The sequence below is a fragment of the Rhinopithecus roxellana genome, chromosome 12 (assembly GCF_007565055.1).
Source record: "Rhinopithecus roxellana isolate Shanxi Qingling chromosome 12, ASM756505v1, whole genome shotgun sequence".
Taxonomy (NCBI): Eukaryota; Metazoa; Chordata; class Mammalia; order Primates; family Cercopithecidae; genus Rhinopithecus; species Rhinopithecus roxellana.
In genome coordinates, this window is record NC_044560.1 from 17,750,021 (window position 1) to 17,769,371 (window position 19,351).

A 19,351-nucleotide genomic window follows, 5' to 3' on the forward strand; every position below is an offset into this window, starting at 1 on the left:
GGTCTGCTACACATTAATGGAAAACCAGAATATCTGTCCTTTTCTCTAGACACCAGCAACATTACCCAAAGTGTGTTATTTACTTTACCTAGACTACCAATGCCTCCCCAAGGCAATAGCTTCTTGACACTGTGAAGGAAGCCTTTCAATAATTAGTCATGGGCTGATCTGCACCGAATCTCATTCATTTGGCCTGTCTCTATAGTTATACATTGGGCTGGGCATGGTGGCTCACGACTGTAATCCCAGCACTTTGGGAGGCCAAGGCAGGTGGATCACCAGAGGCCAGGAGTTCGAGACCAGCCTGACCAACATGATGAAACCCCATTTCTACTGAAAATACAAAAATTAGCCAGGTGTGGTGGTACAGGCCTATAGTCCCAGCTACTTAGGAGGCTGAGGCAGGAGAATCACTTGAACCCAGGAGGTGGAGGTTGCCGAGATGGCGTCACTGCACTCTAACCTGGGTGACAGAGTGAGACTTGATCAAAAAAAATATATTTATTTATATATAAAGTATAATATATATAAAGTATATATAAATATATAAAAATTATATATATTTATACAAACATAAATTATATATACAATATATATATACACACATAAATATATACATATATATACACACACATACACAGTTATAGACTGATCTTTTATTTATTTATTTATTTATTTATTTATTTATTTATTTATTTTTTGAGATGGAGTCTTGCTCTGTCGCCCGGCCTGGAGTGCAGTGGCCGGATCTCAGCTCACTGCAAGCTCTGCCTCCCGGGTTTACGCCATTCTCCTGCCTCAGCCTCCCGAGTAGCTGGGACTACAGGCGCCAGCCACCTCACCCGGCTAGCTTTTTGTATTTTTTAGTAGAGACGGGGTTTCACCGTGTTAGCCAGGATGGTCTCGAACTCCTGACCTCGTGATTCGCCCGTCTCGGCCTCCCAAAGTGCTGGGATTACAGGCTTGAGCCACCGCGCCCGGCCTGATCTTTCTTTTAATCACATTGTATCCAATGCAGAGGGCTGCTTATTCATTTCCAAGTGATTATGGTTATCACTGTTAGCTGAGTATCTCCCAGAAAAACTCAAACTCAAATTTAGTGTCTGTTAAGTAGAAAAGGAAAATATAAAATTGTATGTATGATTATAAACTTGGGGAAAATGCATAAATAAGCTAAAACTGTAAGGGAACACTAAGGAACAGTTTCATTTGAATGGTGGAGACATAATAGTACCTACATTTACTAGATCCTACTTTGTGCAGGCCCTGTGCCAGTCACTTTACAGACATAGTCTATAATTCTCACAATTATTCTGTAAGGAGGATATTATGATCCTCACTTTACAAATGAGGAAACAGACTCTAAGAGATACTAGGTAGGAAAAATAGGCTGATACAGCTGGAAAGTGGCAGAATCTGGTTTCAAATCCATGCCTGGGCTCATTCTCCCTACCATAGATGGATTTCTCTTTTCTATTTGGTGCTGTTATTGAATTAATACATAAATCCCAGCACCCAAAAGTCTGACTCTGGCAGACTACAGTGTAGTCTTCTGACTACACTTTCCCTGGCAGTTCTGAAGAAGCAGTTGAATATATACTTCAGGGAGAAACAAGACCACATACCTAAATGCAGCTGGACATCTTTCACCTCCAGGGTGCTGGACTTGCGATGCCGTGCAAGCTGACAGGCTGCTGTCACCACACTCTCGATAAAATCATCAGCAATCTGCAGCAGCATCTGGGGAAGGTAAAGTGGGGAGAGTCAGCACGACATTGGCAGGGTAGGCTCCTGTTGCTGGGACAAGTGCTTTCAGCTTGTATTGCGTATTTAGTCAGGCTTTCTAGTAGAAGGCTGGAATCAGCATTTGGGCTAAGGTGGGGAAGAGGAATGAGAAGGACAAAAGAAACATTACCTAGGTTGAGTGCAACTCATACCTTACTGAGCATATAATTTCTACCCAGCAGTAATCAACTAACCCAATCCCTACCCTCCATATCTTTATTTATTAGTGAGAAAATAAAAGTGAATCATTTGAATTCCTCACTCACAGTATCTTAAAAGCACTTTTGTTTCCATTATCTCACTTAGTCCTTACAATAATCCTGTGAAGAAAATGGGACACGGATTTTATTCATTCCACAGAGGATTTCACAGACTCAGAGAGACTAATTTGTTCATGGCCATGTAAGTAGAAAGCAGAAGGCCAGGCACAATGGCTCATGCCTGTAATCTCAGCACTTTGGGAGGCCAAGTTGGGAGGATCACTTGGGGTCAGAAGTTCGAGACCAGCCCAACAATATTGCAAGAGCCCCATCTGTATTTAAAAATAAATAGGCCGGGCGCAGTGGCTCACGCCTGTAATCCCAGCACTTTGGGAGGCTAAGGTGGGCGAATCATGAGGTCAAGAGATGGAGACCATCCTGGCCAACGTGGTGAAACCTTGTCTCTACTAAAAATACAAAAATTAGCTGGGTGTGGTGGCGCGTGCCTGTAGTCCCAGCTACTTGGGAGGCTGGGGCAGGAGAATGACTTGAACCCGGGAGGTGGAGGTTGCAGTCAGCCGAGATCTTGCCACTGTACTCCAGCCTGATGCCAGAGCAAGACTCTGTCTCAAAAAATAATAATAATAATTTATTTTATTTATTTTTTTTTGAGACGGAGTCTTGCTCTGTCACCCAGGTTGGAGTGCAATGGTGCGATCTCAGCTCACTGCAAGCTCCGCCTCCTGGGTTTACACCATTCTCCTGCCTCACCCTCCCGAGTAGCTGGGACTACAGGCGCCCGCCACCTCGCCCAGCTAGTTTTTTGTATTTTTAGTAGAGACGGGGTTTCACCATGTTAGCCAGGATGGTCTCGATCTCCTGACCTCGTGATCCGCCCGCCTCGGCCTCCCAAAGTGCTGGGATTACAGGCTTGAGCCACCGCGCCCAGCCAATAATAATAATTTAAAAAATAATAACAAATAAATAGAGGCCAGACATGGTGGCTCACACCTGTAATCCCAGAACTTTGGGAGGCTGAGGTGGGCAGATCATTTGAGGTCAGGAGCTCGAGACCAGCCTGACCAACGTGGTGAAATCCAGTCTCTAAGGGCCGTGCGCAGTGGCTCATGCCTGTAATTCCAGCACTTTGGAAGACCAAGGCAGGTGGATCAACTGAGGTCAGGAGCTTGAGACCAGCCTGACCAACATGGTGAAACCCTGTCTCTACTAAAAATAAAAAATTAGCTGCGCACGGTGGTGGGCATCTGTAATCCCAGCTACTCTAGAGGTTGAGGCAGGAGAATCGCTTAAACCCGGGGGGTGGAGGTTGCAGTGAGCCGAGATTGCACCACTGCACTCCAGCCTGGGTGACAGGGCAAGACTCTGTCTCAAAAAGAAAAAAAGAAAGAAAGAGAGAAAGCAGAGGAACCAGGATTCCAACTCGAGGGTTCTGAGTCTAAATCTTGAGTTCTTTCCACATCACTATCAATTATTATTGGACTGTGTGAAGAGAAGGATGAGAATTCTGAAGATAAAAATCTATATATCTACATGAGGCACTCCTATAATCCCAGCACTTTGGGAGGCTGAGGCAGATGGTTTGCTTGAGCTCTGGAGTTCGAGACTAGCCTGGGCAACATGCATGGCAAAACCCTGTCTCTACAAAAAATACAGAAATTAGCTGGGCTTGGTGGCATGCACTTGTAGTCCCGCTTGGGAGGCTGAAGTGGGAGGCTTGCTTGAGTCCACTTAGTCGAGATTGCAGTGAGCTGTGATCATGGCACAGCACTCCAGCCTTGGTGACAGAGACCTCGTCTCAAAAACAAACAAATAAATAAATATGCACGCACATGAAAAAACTGATATAGTCTCCATGGCTTCCTCTGCTGACAAACCAAAACAAACTAAAATTACAACCATAGATACAAAACTCCTTGTTCTGGTGGACCATTAACTCATTGTCATCTTTACTGTGGGAACCAAATGCACACCATCTAAGAGAAAGATTTCTGATTAAACAGCAGATCAATTGACCTCTTGTCCCTCCCTAATCCCATTAAAATGACAGTTAAAAAAAACATATTGCCAGGTGCAGTGGCTCATGCCTGTAATCCCAGCCCTTTGGGAGGCCGAAGTGGGTGGATGACCCGAGGTCAGGAATTCGAGACCAGCTTGACCAATATGGTGAAACTCCGTCTCTACTAAAATTACAAAAATTAGCCGGGTATGATGGCATGCACCTGTAGTCCCAGCTTCTCAGGAGACTGAGGCAAGAGAATAGCTTGAACCCGGGAGGCGGAGGTTGCAGTGAGCTGAGATCACGCTGCTGCACTCCAGCCTGGGCAACAGAACAAGACTCCATCTCAAAAAAAAAAAAAAAGAAGCTAAGGGATAAACTCTCAAGATAGGAGACTGAAATTTTCTCTGGAGATATTGAATGATTCCAGAGAAAAGACTCACAGATACTGACATTTAGGGAACCTTCCATTAGGAAGGTTGACTTGGGGACAAATTATTCTGAAGTCAATCAAGACTGTGGTCTGCTAGAGTGAACCGAGATCAGCTCATACTACTAAAAATACAAAAACTAGCCGGGCGAGGTGGCGGGCCCTGTAGTCCCAGCTACTCGGGAGGCTGAGGCAGGAGAATGGCGTAAACCCGGGAGGCGGAGCTTGCAGTGAGCTGAGATCTGGCCACTGCACTCCAGTCCGGGCGACAGAGCGAGACTCCGCCTCAAAAAAAAAAAAAAAAAAAAAAAAAAAAAAAAAAAAAAAAAAAAAAAAAGCCAATTATGGGCTGGGCGCAGTGGCTCACGCCTATAATCCCAACACTTTGGGAGGCCGAGACAGGCGGATCATGAGGTCAGGAGATCAAGACCATCCTGGCTAACACGGTGAAACCCCGTCTCTACTAAAAATACAAAAAATTAGCCGGGCGAGGTGGCGGGCACCTGTAGTCCCAGCTACTTGGGAGGCTGAGGCAGGAGAATGGCGTGAACCCAGGAGACGGAGCTTGCAGTGAGCCGAGATCAAGACACTGCACTCCAGCCTGGGCGACAGAGCGAGACTCCGTCTCAAAAAAAAAAAAGCCAATTATGTACCTCTTTTCCCAAGTTTGTATTTAGTGATGTCATGTTGGTAGAAATAGTTACATCACAGAAATAATAAAGCACTGCAAATTGGTCATTTTCCTCCAAAGAGCTGGTTGTTAAACATTTATCCATATATTACTGGGCCAAATCCGTCAATTATGCTTCAAATCAGCTTTTCAGTGGGTGATTCTTTTGTTTTTTTTGAGACAGGGTCTCGCTGTGTCGCCCAGGCTGGAGTGCAGTGGCACGATCTCAGCTCACTGCAAGCTCCGTCTCCTGGGTTCACAACATTCTCCTGCCTCAGCCTCCCAAGTAGCTGGGACTATAGGCTCCCGCCACCATGCCTGGCTAATTTTTTGTATTTTTAGTAGAGATGGGGTTTCACTGTGTTAGCCAGGATAGTCTGGATCTCTGACCTTGTGATCCGCCCGCTTCGGCCTCCCAAAGCGCTGGGATTACAGGCTTGAGCCACTACGCCTGCCCAGCAGGTGATTCTTTAAGAATGAATAGCCAGGGTCAGACATAGTGGCTCACACCTATAATCCCAGCACTTTGGAAGGCTGAGGCGGGTGGATCACTGGAGGTCAGAAGTTTGAGACCAGCCTGGCCAACATGGTAAAACCCTGTCTCTACTAAATATACAAAAATTAGGTATGGTGGTGTGCACCTGTAATCCCAACTACTTGAGAGGCTGAGGTGGGAGAATCGCTTGAACCTGGGAGATGCAGTTTGCAGTGAGCTGATATAGAGCACCACTGCCCTCCAGCCTGGGTGGCTGAGCAAGACTATGTCTCAAAAAAAAAAAAAAGAAAAACAGTAAGGAAAGTTATATGGGCCAGCAGGCATGATAGCTCATGCCTGTAATCCCAGCACTTTGGGAGGCTGAGGTGGGTGAATCACCTGAGGTCAGGAGTCTGAGACCAGCCTGGCCAACATGGCAAAACCTCATCTCTACTAAAAATACAAAAATTAGCCAGGTGTGGTGGCACATGCCTATAATCCCAGCTACTTGGGAGGCTGAGGCAGGAGAATCACTTACTTGAACCCCTGGGAGGCAGAGGTTGCAGTAAGCTAAGATCGTGCCACTACACTCCAGCCTGGGCGACAGAGCAAGACTGTCTTAAAAAAATAAAAATAAAAATAAAAAAAGAAAGTTATATGGTACATATGTGAGTGGTGTAAAAAATTCTCATTTACCATAATAGGGAATCAACAGAATATTATAAAATTGGCCAGACACAGTGACTCACACCTGTAATCCCAGCACTTTGGGAGGCCGAGGCAGGCAGATAACCTGAGGTCAGGAGTTCGAGACCAGCCTGACCGATATGGAGAAACCCCATCTCTACTAAAAATACAAAAATTAGCCAGGTGTGGTGGCGCATGCCTATAATCCCAGCAACTCAGGAGGCTGAGGCAGGAGAATCACTTGAACCCGGGAGGTGGAGGTTGAGGTGAGCCAAGATTGCACCACTGCACTCCAGCCTGAGCAACAAGAGCGAAACTCCATCTCAAAAAAAAAGAATATTATAAAATTAATGGGTCAAAGAGTATCTCGTTTAAGTATATTACTTAGAAATACAGAAGAATGTTACAGAAACAGCTAAAATTGTTGAAAGTGATTGCCTATGAGCAACAGACTATGCCTTTTTAACAGGCAAAAGTAGCAGCAATTATTGGGTATAAAGCAAATGCAGATTTGTCTGTGCTCTTATTTTATTTTATTTATTTATTACAGTGGTGCAATCCTGGCTTACTGCAACCTCGGCCTTCTGGGTTTAAGAACACTTCAACCTCCCTAGTAGCTGGAACTACAGATGCACGCCACCACAGTCAGCTAATTTTTTTTTTTTTTTTTTTTTTTCTGAGACGGAGTCTCGCTCTGTCGCCCAGGCTGGAGTGCAGTGGCGCAATCTCAGCTCACTGCAAGCTCTGCCTCCCGGGTTCCCGCCATTCTCCTGTCTCAGCCTCCCATGTAGCTGGGACTACAGGCGCCCGCCACCTTGCCCGGCTAGTTTTTTGTATTTTTTAGTAGAGACGGGGTTTCACCGTGTTAGCCAGGATGGTCTCAATCTCCTGACCTCGTGATCCGCCCGTCTCAGCCTCCCAAAGTGCTGGGATTACAGGCTTGAGCCACTGCGCCCGGCCTCAGCTAATTTGTTAATGTTTTGCAGAGACAAGGTCTCATTATATGGCCTAGGCTGGTCTTGAACCTCTGAGCTCTAGCAATCCTCTTGCTTCGGTCTCTCAAAAGGCATGAGCCACTGCATCTGGCCTGTTTGTGCTCTTAACCACTATGCTATACCAGTTCTCAGGAACCAGTTTCTAGGGTACCCAACCCCACCTTACCTCCTCCACATCTTCATCCAACTGCTCATTAGGATCCACTTCTCTTACTAAGTCCTGTAATTTCTTCTTGGTCAATACCTAAAGTTAATTGGGAGAAGACTTTTCAACCAAGTATTAAGGAAACGAAACAAATCATTACCCTGTAATGAAGAAAGGCTATCAAATTGTTGGTTTTAGTTTTCACTTTACAATGAGTTCAGAGTCTGGCCTACCTGACTATGCTGCTATAAGACAATACTCTCAAGACAGAAGTAACTTACGGAAAGGTGGAAAGAGCAGTTTGAAGACAGGCCAGCATCCAGCTGTCAGGCAGTATATTTCAGCCTCATGTCTTTTTCTCACTGTGCCTCTCTACATGAAGAAATTTGCAATTCTCTGACCACCACAAATTGTACCATGCCCCTTGCCTTTAGACAAGTTTTTTTTTTTTTGAGACAGGGTCTCCCTCTATTGCCCACTGGAGTACAGTGGCATGAACATGGCTTACTGCAGCTTTGACTGCCAAGCTCTCCCACCTAAGCTTCCCAGCTAGCTGGGACCATAGGCACGTGCCACCACACCCGGCTAATTTTTTTTTATTTTTTATTGAGAGACAGGATCTCGCTATGTTGTGCAGCCTGCTCTTGAACTCCTGGCTTCAAGTGATTCTTCCACCTCAGCCTCCCAAAGTGCTGTACATGCTCTTCCTCCCTTCTTCCTTCTTGCTCAGCTCATGGTGCCTCTTTCTGATGCTTTTCCTAGCCCATCCCAGTAAAGGTAACCACTTACTTCCTCGTTTGGCATACAGCATGCTGTGCACCCTTTATCATTGTGCATATTTATACACTTCCTTGTTTCTGATTTAATAGGCTAAAAGCTCCCTGAGGGCAGGCTTCATAAAGGAAATGTCATGTTACATACATATGCCATTAAAAAGTGATCAAAAGAAAGCCAGGCACAGTGATCTGTGCCTGTAGTCCCAGCTACTCAGGAGGCTGAGGCAGGAGGATCACTTGAGGCCAGGAGTTGTGAGCTATGATTGTGCCACTACACTCCAGCCTGGGGAACACAGGAAGACAAGAAAGGAAAGAAAGGAAAGAAAGGAAAGAAAGGAAAGAAAGAAAGGAAAGAAAGAAAGGAAAGAAAGAAGAAAGAAAGAAAGAAAGAAAGAAAGAGAAGAAGAAAAGAAAGAAAGAAAGAAAAAGAAAAGAAAAGAAAAAAAAAAAAAAGAAAAGAAAAAAAAGAAAGAAAGAAAAGAAAAGAAAAGAAAAGAGAAAGAAAAGAAAAGGAAAAGACAGACAGAAAGACAGACAGACAGAAAGACAGACAGACAGACACAGACAGGAAGACAGAAAGACAGAAAGACAGACAGGAAGACAGAAAGACAGAAAGACAGACAGGAAGACAGAAAGACAAGACAGACAGGAAGACAGAAAGACAGACAGACAGGAAGACAGAAAGACAGAAAGACAGACAGGAAGACAGAAACAGAAAGACAGACAGGAAGACAGACAGACAGAAAGACAGACAGGAAGACAGACAGACAGAAAGACAGGAAGACAGAAAGACAGACAGGAAGACAGACAGACAGAAAGACAGACAGGAAGACAGACAGACAGAAAGACAGACAGGAAGACAGACAGACAGAAAGACAGACAGGAAGACAGACAGACGACAGAAAGGAAGACAGACAGACGACAGAAAGGAAGACAGACAGACAGACAGAAAGGAAGACAGACAGACAGAAAGGAAGACAGACAGACAGAAAGGAAGAAAGACAGAAAGGAAGAAAGACAGAAAGGAAAAGACAGAAAGGAAAAGAAAGAAAGGAAAAGAAAAGAAAGAAGAAAGAAAGAAAGAAAGAAAGAAAGAAAGAAAGAAAGAAAGAAAGAAAAAGAAAGAAAGAAAGAAAGAAAGAAGAAAGAAAGAAAGAAAGAAAGAAAAAAAGAAAGAAAGAAAGAAAGAAAGAAAGAAAAAGAAAGAAAGAAAGAAAGAAAGAAAGAAAGAAAGAAAGAAAGAAAGAAAGAAAGAAAGAAAGAAAGAAAGAAAGAAAGAAAGAAAGGAAGAAAGAAAGAAAGAAAGAAAACGGCTGGGCACAGTGGCTCATGCCTGTAATCCCATCATTTGGAAGGCTGAGGTGGGAGGACTGCATGAGCCCAGGACTTGACCAGCCTGGACATCATGACGAGACTGCATCTCTATTTTTAAAAAACATCTAAAAAATGGCCAGGCACAGTGGCTCACGCCTGTAATCCCAGCACTTTGGGAGGCCAAGGTGGGCGGATCACGAGGTCAGGAGACTGAGAACATCCTGGCTAACATGGTGAAATCCTGTCTCTACTAAAAATACAAAAAAAAAATTAGTTGGGCATGGTGGTGGACGCCTGTAGTCCCAGCTAGTTGGGAGGCTGAGGCAGGAGAATGGCGTGAACCCAGGAGGCGGAGCTTGCAGTGAGACGAGATTGCGCCACTGCACTTCAGCCTGGGCAACAGAGTGAGACTCCATCTCAAAAAAAATAAATCTAAAAAATATATAAAAAATAAATAAAAAAAAGAGAAAAACTTAGGCACTTGACCTCCTTAGTGCCCATTTGAGTCTCTTCCAAGTGTATTTTCCTTTCTTTCCTGCTGTAAACCTTCTAGTAAAATTCCACTTAAAAAAAAAATTAATTAATTAAAAAAAGAGCTGGGTGTGGTGGCTCACGCCTGTAATCCCAGCACTTTGGGAGGTGGGTGGATCACCTGGGGTCAGGAGTTCGAGATCAGCCTGACCAATATGGTGAAACCCCGTCTCTCTTAAAAATACAAAAATTAGCTGGGCGTGGTGGTAGGCGCCTATAATCCCAACTATTAGGGAGGCTGAGGCAGGAGAGCAGCTTGAATTGGGAAATGGAGGTTGCAGTGAGCCAAGATCATGCCATTGCACTCCATCCTGGGTGACAGAGCAGGACTCTGTCTCAAAAAAGAAAGAGAGAGAGACAGAAGAAAAAAATAAAAACACCCAAAGACATACACTACAATGCTAACCATGGCTATTTTAGGGTGGTGGCATTAGAATTATGGGCTATTTATTCTTTGTGTATTTCTGAAGTTTCTGTGATAAACATGTATAATTTTTGAAATAAGGAAAAAAGAAACTTTTTTTTCTTTTTTGAGACGGAATCTCATTCTGTCACCCAGGCTGGAGTGTGGTGGTGCAATCTCGGCTTACTGCAACTTCTGCCTCCTGGGTTCAGGTGATTCTTCTGCCTCAGCCTCCTGAGTAGCTGGGACTACAGGCGCGCACCACCACACCAGGTTAATTTTTGTAATTTTAGTAGATATGGGGTTTCAGCATATTGGCCAGGCTGGTCTTGAACTCCTGACCTTGGGTTATCGCCTGCCTTGGCCTCCCAAAGTGCTGGGATTACAGGCGTGAGCCACTGCACCCAGCCAAGAAAATAATTTTTTTTTTTTGAGACAGAGTCTTGCTCTGTCGCCCAGGCTGGAGTGCAGTGGAGCAATCTCTGCTCACTGCAAGCTCTGCCTCCCGGGTTCACGCCATTCTCAGGCCTCAGCCTCCCAAGTAGCTGGGACTACACGCGCCCGCCACCATGCCTGGCTAATTTCTTTGTATTTTTAGTAGATACGGGGTTTCACCATGTTGGCCAGGATGGTCTCAATCTCCTGACCTCGTGATCTGCCTGCCTTGGCCTCTCAAAGTGCTGGAATTACAGGCTTGAGACACCATGCCCGGTTGAACCCAGAAATTTGAGGCTACAGTGAGCTATGATTATACCATTGCACTCTAGCCTGGGCAACAGAGCAAAACCCTTTCTCTAAAGAAAAAATGAATAAATATTTGTTAATGATGTCTCATATCCATCCATTCTTCTTCATTCTATCATTATCACCTAATTCAAGCCTTCACTACATGTCTTGATTTATTGCAAAAGTCTTAGAATTGGTCATCCACCCAGTCTAACCCCCTTTTTTACCCATCCTGTCCCCTTACTGCCAAGTTAATCCTCTATGGGATACACTATTTTTATTATGTTACTTTTACTCCTTTATTAAATATCTGCAAAGATTGTATATTGCCTAAAAGTTCCAATGGAAATTTATTAGTACAGGTCCACCATGTTCTGCCCTACCTACACAATTTTAAATTCTGTTTTCTACAACAGACTCCATATTCAACATAGGTTGATATCCTGACTGTTCAACCCGCTCTCATTAACCTTTGCAAGTCCCTCCACTCATTCCCTTGAAATACTGGGCCAACTCATCCATTCTACACAGCCTACAAAAAACGAGTCAAAGGGATTATACTTATTTCTTGTGGTTCTGGAGGGCAGAATCAGAATTATGGGTAGAAAGAATGGAGCAGATTTTAGAATCACTGAAGAAAATTAATAATGGCAGCAACTGAATGAACTAGAAGATGGAATGACTAGAAGCAAGAGTACTTTTATCATAGGAATAATGAATCAATTTATTATTTTATTTAACAACTACATGGTTAACATGTATATAAAGTACTTATCAAAATGAAAGAAAAAAACACCTTTCATAGGCAAGGTATTGTGTGTGTATGTATGTACGTATGGATGGATGGATATATGCATACACACAACCATATATAACACAGTAATTAATAAACACTGTACATGATAATTTGCTAAAGAATGTTAGAGGAGTATATATTCAGGACAACTTGAATCTGTGTCTCCTGAGTTGGGAGTCCTCAAATTTGGCCCAAATAAACTCTCTACTTATATTAAAACAACCAAAACAAGTTAGAAATCCAAAAGAGGGAAAAGACCTTTTCAGCTAAGATAAAAAAGCAGCATCTGAGATAGACATCTCTTAAAGTATTACAGGTTGAAATAATAGGTAAGAGGTGGCACAGAGAAGAAAGAGTAAGAGGATGATACCTGATTGTTTTCAGGGCTAAGACGACCTCCTGTCCCAGGAGTGCCTGGTATCTTTACCACTGTAGTACTATTGGCCATGGAGCCTTGTGGAGGGGTGCTGGCTGGTTCCGGTTTTATGGATGAGAAATTGGAGAGGTTGATTAGGGCTGAGGGGCCAAACTGGTTCATAATCTGCCGAGCTTTGGACTTCAGCTCATAGAGCTTATCGAGATCCTGTTTCTTTTTGGAGCTGTGAGGACCAAGGCCAATTAACTGGAGAAGAAAAGCACAAGAATTAGCTCTAGAAGAACCTGTAATAAAGGATGAATCTTGAGAGTAAAAAGAGGCCTGGTGCAATGGCTCACAACTGTAATCCTAGCACTTTGGGAGGCCCAGGTGGTAGGATCACTTGAGCCCAGTAGTTCAAGACCAGCTTGGGCAACATAGGAGACCAAAAAAAAAAAAAAAAAAAGTAAGTAAAATGAGGTCTGTTAGACTTTGAGGGTTCTTCAGTATATATGGAATGGTGACCATTTAATACCCACACATTAAAAATGGGGAATGAACAATGTTTATTACTCTCACCTGATTTTAGAAACCATCTCATCTCCAAATGTTAAATGAAATAGTCCACAAAATTGAAACAAGGAAGAAAGTAAATGAAATGAAGAATCTTATGTACAAAAATAAACTAGGGCTGGGTGCAGTAGCTCATGTCTGTAGTCCCAGTATGTTGCGTGCCTGAAGTGGCAGGATCACTTGAGACGGGAGCTCGAGACCAGCCTGGGGAACATAGGGAAGCCCTATCTTTGTAAAAATTTAGCTGGGGCTGGGCGTGGTGGCTCACACCTGTAATCCCAGCACTTTGGGAGGCCAAGGTGGGTAGATCACCTGAGGTCAGGAGTTCAAGACGAGCCTGACCAACATGGTGAAACCTCATCTCTACTAAAAATACAAAAAAATTGGCTAGGCATGGTGGCACATGCCTGTAATCCCTCCAAACTACTGAGGAGGCTGAGGCAGGAGAATTGCTTGAACACGGGAGACAGAGCTTGCAGTAAGCCAAGATCATGCCACTGTACTCCAGCCTGGGCAGCAGAATGAGACTCGGTGCCCCACTGGCAAAAACAAACAAACAAACAAACAAAAAACACTTAGCTGGACATGGTAGCATGTGGTCCTAGCTACTCAGGAGGCTAAGGCAGGAGGATTGCCTGAGCCCAAGAAGTTGAGGTTGCAATAAGCCATGATCACACCACTACTGCATTCCAGTCTAGGTGACAGAGACACTATCTAAAAATAAAATGAAATAAAATAGAAATAAACTAGAGGCTGGGCGCAGTTGGCTCATGCCTGTAATACCAGCACTTTGGGAGGCCAAGGGGGGTGGATCACCTGAGTTTGGGAGTTTGAGACCAGTCTGACCAACATGGAGAAACTCAACTCTACTAAAAATACAAAATTAGCCGGGCGTAGTGACACACGCCTGTAATCCCAGCTACTTGGGAGGCTAAGGCAGAAGAATTGCTTGAACTTGGGATGCAGAGGTTGACGAAACTCCATCTCAAAAAATAATAATAAATAAATAAACTAGAATAAGCAAGACGTTTTTGAGAACTTTGTAAAAATACTAGGTTAAGTACTACATGCATTATTTTTAAAGTATCAAATAATGTTAAATTCAAATAAGTCACAGCACAATCACATCCTTTAAAAAATCAGTCACAAAGCTTAAGAATACAGACTAGTTCATTTTGGCATTTCAAACATGCTTAAGTCTATGTCAGGGCTATGCCCAATAAACATAACTTTCAGCAGTTGTTAAAAGTAAACTCCTCTTTATCAAGAGCAATTTTTTTCTGAGTGTTAGCAATCTAAGTACATGCAGAGACCCTAGTCTGGAGCAGCTGAGACTCCTGAATCTTAGAGTCATGAGGTTGACTCTGCAGAGGTCAGCTTGGGTGTCATCACGATCAGAAGCACATTCACCAAGTTCTGCTCACAGTAGCCTCAAACTTACTTACAGCTATCTGAGTGTCTAGATCTTTAATTACATCAGCAACAGCTGTGAGCCCGGTGAACTGAGAGGCAGCCATTTTCAAAAGCTACCTGTAAATGAACAACTGGCATCAAGCACCATCCTTGCCATGGAACCATTTTAGTTGCATGGCCTCGTACATCTTCACCAACCAGGATCCAAGCAAACTGGATGTGGAGAAAGATATCTCCTTTTCCTTAGTGGGAGCCAAGACAAACATCTCCATCTCTTTCATAAGCAACTTTGAAAATTAATTAATGATGATTATGGCACATATAAACCATCTTCTTATAAAATGAATGTCTGTTGTTAGGGATAAACTAATAGCATATGGAATATTTTTATTGGGCAAAATTGTGGGATATGAGCCTGCAGGAATTATGTCAATGGCTTTCAGAACTTGGTAAAAGTTGGCAACATAAATGTCTATCTGTATCTATTCTACTCTTGTCCCTAGTGCTGAGTTCTTCCTCACCACACTGTCTGACTTTCTAATATGAGAATTCTGGCCCCGCCCAGTGGCTCATGCCTGTAATCCCAGCACTCTGGGATGCCAAGGCAGGCAGATCACTTGAGGTCAGGAGTTTGAGACCAGCATGGCCAACATGGTGAAATCCAATCCCTACTAAAAATACAAAAACTAGCCAGGTGTGGTGACACGTGCCTATAATCCCAGCTACTTGGGAGGCTGAGGCAGGAGAATCACTTGAACTCAGGAGGCAGAGGTTGCAGTGAGCCGAGATCACGCCACTGCACTCCAGCCTGGGCGACAGAGCGAGACTCTGTCTCACAAAAAAAAAAAAAAAAAAAAAAAATAGAAGAAGAAGAAGAAATCATGTTATCTTGGTTTACTCTTAATAAAGGCAACTAAGTATGTACTGGTTAAAAACCCAAGATAAACTAGGCAGACTTGCTGGCCAAGAACCAGCTAATGGGGACAGCAGAATATTAGGATCACTTGTTTGTTTTAACCATAAGTGGCCTCCTTCTCCCCTACCCACAAACATTACAAATAGAAGAGTCAGGACAGAAACCTTTCTTAACATGGTAATAGCTGTTCTAATATTATAAAAGCAAACTATTTTCCTAAAGCAAGTTCTATGCAAAAGCTTCATTAAGGATCATCAAACTGTATCCTCATCACTCTAGCCTCACACTGAACATACTATATCTCTCAAAAACATTCCCACAACCTTCAAGGGACTTCCCAAATAATACTGAATATTGCACAAAATAAGTAGAGACTTTTTAAAATATATTTTTTTTAAGAATTTATGTTATAACATCTGGAGACATATCTGGGTGTGGTGGTGCACACCTGTAATCCCAGCTACTCAGGAGGCTGAGGTAGGAGTACTGTTTGAGCCCAGGAATTTCAGGTCTGGGCAACATAGTGAGACACTGTCCCTCTCTCTTTTTTTGAGACCAGGTCTCATTTAGTAGGACAGGTTAGAGTGTAGTGGCATAATCATGGTTCACTGCAAACTCAAACTCGTGGACTCAAGCAATCCTCCCATCTCAACCTCTTAAGTAGCTAGGACTACATGTGCACACCATTGCACCCAGCTAATCTTTTTTTTTTTTTTTGGTAGAGATGGGATCTTGCTATGCTGCCTAGGCTGGTCTCAAACTCCTGGCCTCAAGTAATTCCCCTGCCTCAGCCTACCAGAGTGCTGGAATTATAGGCTTGGGCCACCACACTCAGCCTTGTCTCTTTTTTTTTTTTCCTGAGATGGAGTCTCACTCTGTTGCCCAGGTTGGAGTGCAGTGGTGCAATCTCAGCTCACTGCAACCTCTGCCTTGTGGGTTCAAGCGATTCCTGCCTCACCCTCCTGGGTAGCTGGGATTACAGGCACATGCCACCATGCCTGGCAGATTTTTGTATTTTTAGTAGAGGCGGGGTTTCACCATGTTGGTCAGGCTAGTTTCAAATTCCTGACCTTGTGATCCACCCACCTCGGCCTCCCATAGTGCTGGGATTACAGGCGTGAGCCACCGCGCCCAGCCTCAACCTAAATTGTTTTTAGGGCTGGGAACAGTGGCTCACACCTGTAATCCCAGCACTTTAGGAGGCCAAGGCAGGTGGATCACCTGAAGTCAAGAGTTCAAGACCAGCCTGGCCAACATAATGAAACCCCATCTCTACTAAAAATACAAAAAATTAGCCAGATGTGGTGGTGGGCACCTGTAGTCCCAGCTACTTGGGAGGCTGAGGCAAGAGAATTGCTTGAACCCAGGAGGCGGAAGTTCCAATGAGTCGAGATCATGCCACTGCACTCCAACCCGGGCAACAAGAGTGAAACTGTCTCAAATAATAATAATAATAAATAAATAATGAAAAACTTTTTTAGGATGGGTGAGGTGGCTCACGCTTGTAACCCCAGCACTTTGGGAGACCGAGGCAGGCAGATCACCTGAGATCAGGAGTTTGAGACCGGCCTGGCCAACATGGTGAAACCCCATCTCTACTAAAAATACAAAAAATAAGCCAGGTGGGGTGGCAGGCGCCTGTAATCCCAGCTACTTAGGAGGCTGAGGCAGGAGAATCACTTGAACCTGGGAGGCAGAGGTTACAGTGAGCCAAGATCGCACCATCGCACTCTAGCTTGGGCGACAAAGACAAAACTCCATCTCAAAAAAAAAAATTATTTTTTTAAAGATCTGGAGACAAAAAATATGGCCTATCCTACATAGTACGAAATATGAATATTCACATATCAAATTAGGATTTTTTTTTCTTTTTTTGTTGTTTCCAGCGAGGTTGGATGAAATTAGGAAATAACCTTAAGGAATAGCTCCAACAGCAGTCACTTTAATGAAATAAGTGGAGGCCGGGTACAGTGGCTCACACCTGTAATCCCAGCACTTTGGGAGGCCAAGGTGCATGGATCACTTGAGGTCAGGAGTTCGAGACCAGCCTGGCCAACATGGTGAAACCCCCCCCATCTCTACTAAAAATATAAAAATTAGCCGGGCATGGTGGCATGCGCCTGTAATCCCAGCTACTCAGGAGGCTGAGACACGAGAATCACTTGAACCTGGGAGGCAGAGGTTGCAGTGAGCTGAGATCAGACCACTGCACTCCAGCCTAGGCAACAGTGTGACACTCCATCTCAAAAAAAAAAAAAAAAAAAAGGCCAGGCGCAGTGGCTCATGCCTGTAATCCCAGCACTTTGGGACGCTGAGGCAGGTGGATCACGAGGTCAGGAGATCAAGACCATCCACCTAACACGGTGAAACCCCGTCTCTACTAAAAATACAAAAAATTAGCTGGGCGTGGTGGTGGGCGCCTGTAGTCCCAGCTACTTGGGAGGCTGAGGCAGGAGAATGGCGTGAACCCAGGAGGCAGAGCTTGCAGTGAGCCAAGATCGTGCCACTGCAGTCCCTCAAAAAAAAAAAAAAAAAAAGAAGAAGTGGAACCTCTGGAGAAGGGGGAAAATCAGTTTCTCCCTAAGAAACTTGACAAAAATTTACTGCTGTCATTGACCTTGCTGAAAAGAAAATAATACTTCTGAGTTTTAAATAATTCTGGCTAAGCAAACTATTTCTTCCTATAAAAACAAAACAAAAGCAGATGATAACCAGACACACACTGGTGCCAGACTAACACTACCCTTAGTTTCCTAAACTATTTCTTAATATGGTAAGATTTTAAAACTGTAACACATTTGAGTGGGTGGTAATACATAGGTTTATACAACTGTCGAACTCCTCCCATTGAACATTTAAGATCTGTGCATTTTACTATATGTACGTTATACAATTAAGAATAAATCAAACACTCCTCCAGCTCCCCAGGAAAAACAGGTAAAACAGTGTACTACTAGATTATCCTACAGAAAGGAAAACTTGAGCTTGAGACCAGCCTGGTCAATATGGTGAAACCCCATTTCTACTAAAAAAAATGCAAAAATTAGCCAGACATGGTGGTGAGGGCGCCTGTAATCCCTTGGGAGGCCAAGGCACGAGAATGGCTTGAACCCAGAAGGTGGAGGTTGCAGTGAGCCGAGACTGTGCCACTGCACTCCAGCCTGGGTGACAGAGCGAGACTCTGTCTCAAAAAAAACATAAAAAGGTGGTCACAAAAAAACATACTGTACGATTACTTTTATATGAAATGTCCAGAATAGGTAAACCCATAGACAGAAAGTAGATTAGTTGTTGCCTATGGCCAGAGCATGTAGGAGAGGAACAGAAACTGACTGCTAATGGGCATACGGTTTCTTTTAGGGGATACAAAAATGATCTAAAAGTACATTGTGGTGATGGTTGCCAACTCTGATTGTATTAAAAAAAAAAAAAAAAAGGCCAAACCCCGCAGAATCATACACTTTAAATCAGTGATTTGTATGAAATGTGAATGATTTAAACAGACTTTTTTTTTTTAAACAAATGAGGAGGCTCATGAAATGGTCTCCAAGAGAAATTGTTCAATGAATGAAAGCAAAGTATAGAATGGGAGAATACTTTGTTATCGTTTATTAAAACACATGTATTGCCAGGCACGGTGGTTCACGCCTACAATCCCAGCACTTTGGGAGGCCAAGGTGGGCAGATCACCTGAGGTTGGGAGTTCGAGACCAGCCTGACCAACATGGAGAAACCCCCCCCTCTCTAGTAACAATACAAAATTAAACAGGCATGGTGGCGGGCACCTGTAATCCCAGCTATTTGGGAGGCGGAGGCAGGAGAATCACTTGAATGGAGAGGTGGAGGTTGCAGTGAGCCGAGATCGCGCCACTGCATTCTAACTAGGGTGACAGAGCAAGATTCCGTCTCAAATAAATAAATAAAACACACATACACAGACACACAGTTGTAAATTCATAAATTATTCCTGGCAAGATACATAAGAAACTGATAACAGAGGGAGGTGGGGGAATGGTGGTGTCTGCGTGGTCTATGGGACCAAGATGGGAGAGTCTTATTTTTCACTGTACACCCTAAATCCTGTATTATATGCATATGTTACCAATGGAAAAAATTAAGATAAACTACTATTTGGATTTTGTTC

The 19,351-nt window shown here is 43.7% G+C and overlaps 1 protein-coding gene across 6 annotated transcripts in view; it reads right to left on the reverse strand.

Moving 5' to 3' along the window:
• The window catches only part of TAF12 (TATA-box binding protein associated factor 12), a 39,347-nt gene that overhangs the window by 4,069 nt on the left and 15,927 nt on the right, over positions 1–19,351 (reverse strand). For 4 of the 6 annotated variants that reach the window (XM_010380335.2, XM_030913407.1, XM_010380338.2 and 1 more), the window contains 3 exons: positions 12,321–12,572; positions 7,426–7,503; positions 1,626–1,740 (listed from right to left, as the gene is read on the reverse strand). In XM_010380335.2, coding sequence (XP_010378637.1) covers positions 1,626–1,740; positions 7,426–7,503; positions 12,321–12,488 — 361 coding nt within the window. In that variant the 5' untranslated portion in view covers positions 12,489–12,572. Of the gene's footprint in view, positions 1–1,625; positions 1,741–7,425; positions 7,504–12,320; positions 12,573–14,323; positions 14,409–19,351 lie in introns of all 6 variants that reach the window. The other 2 variants (XM_010380334.2, XM_030913406.1) reach the window with 1 other exon arrangement.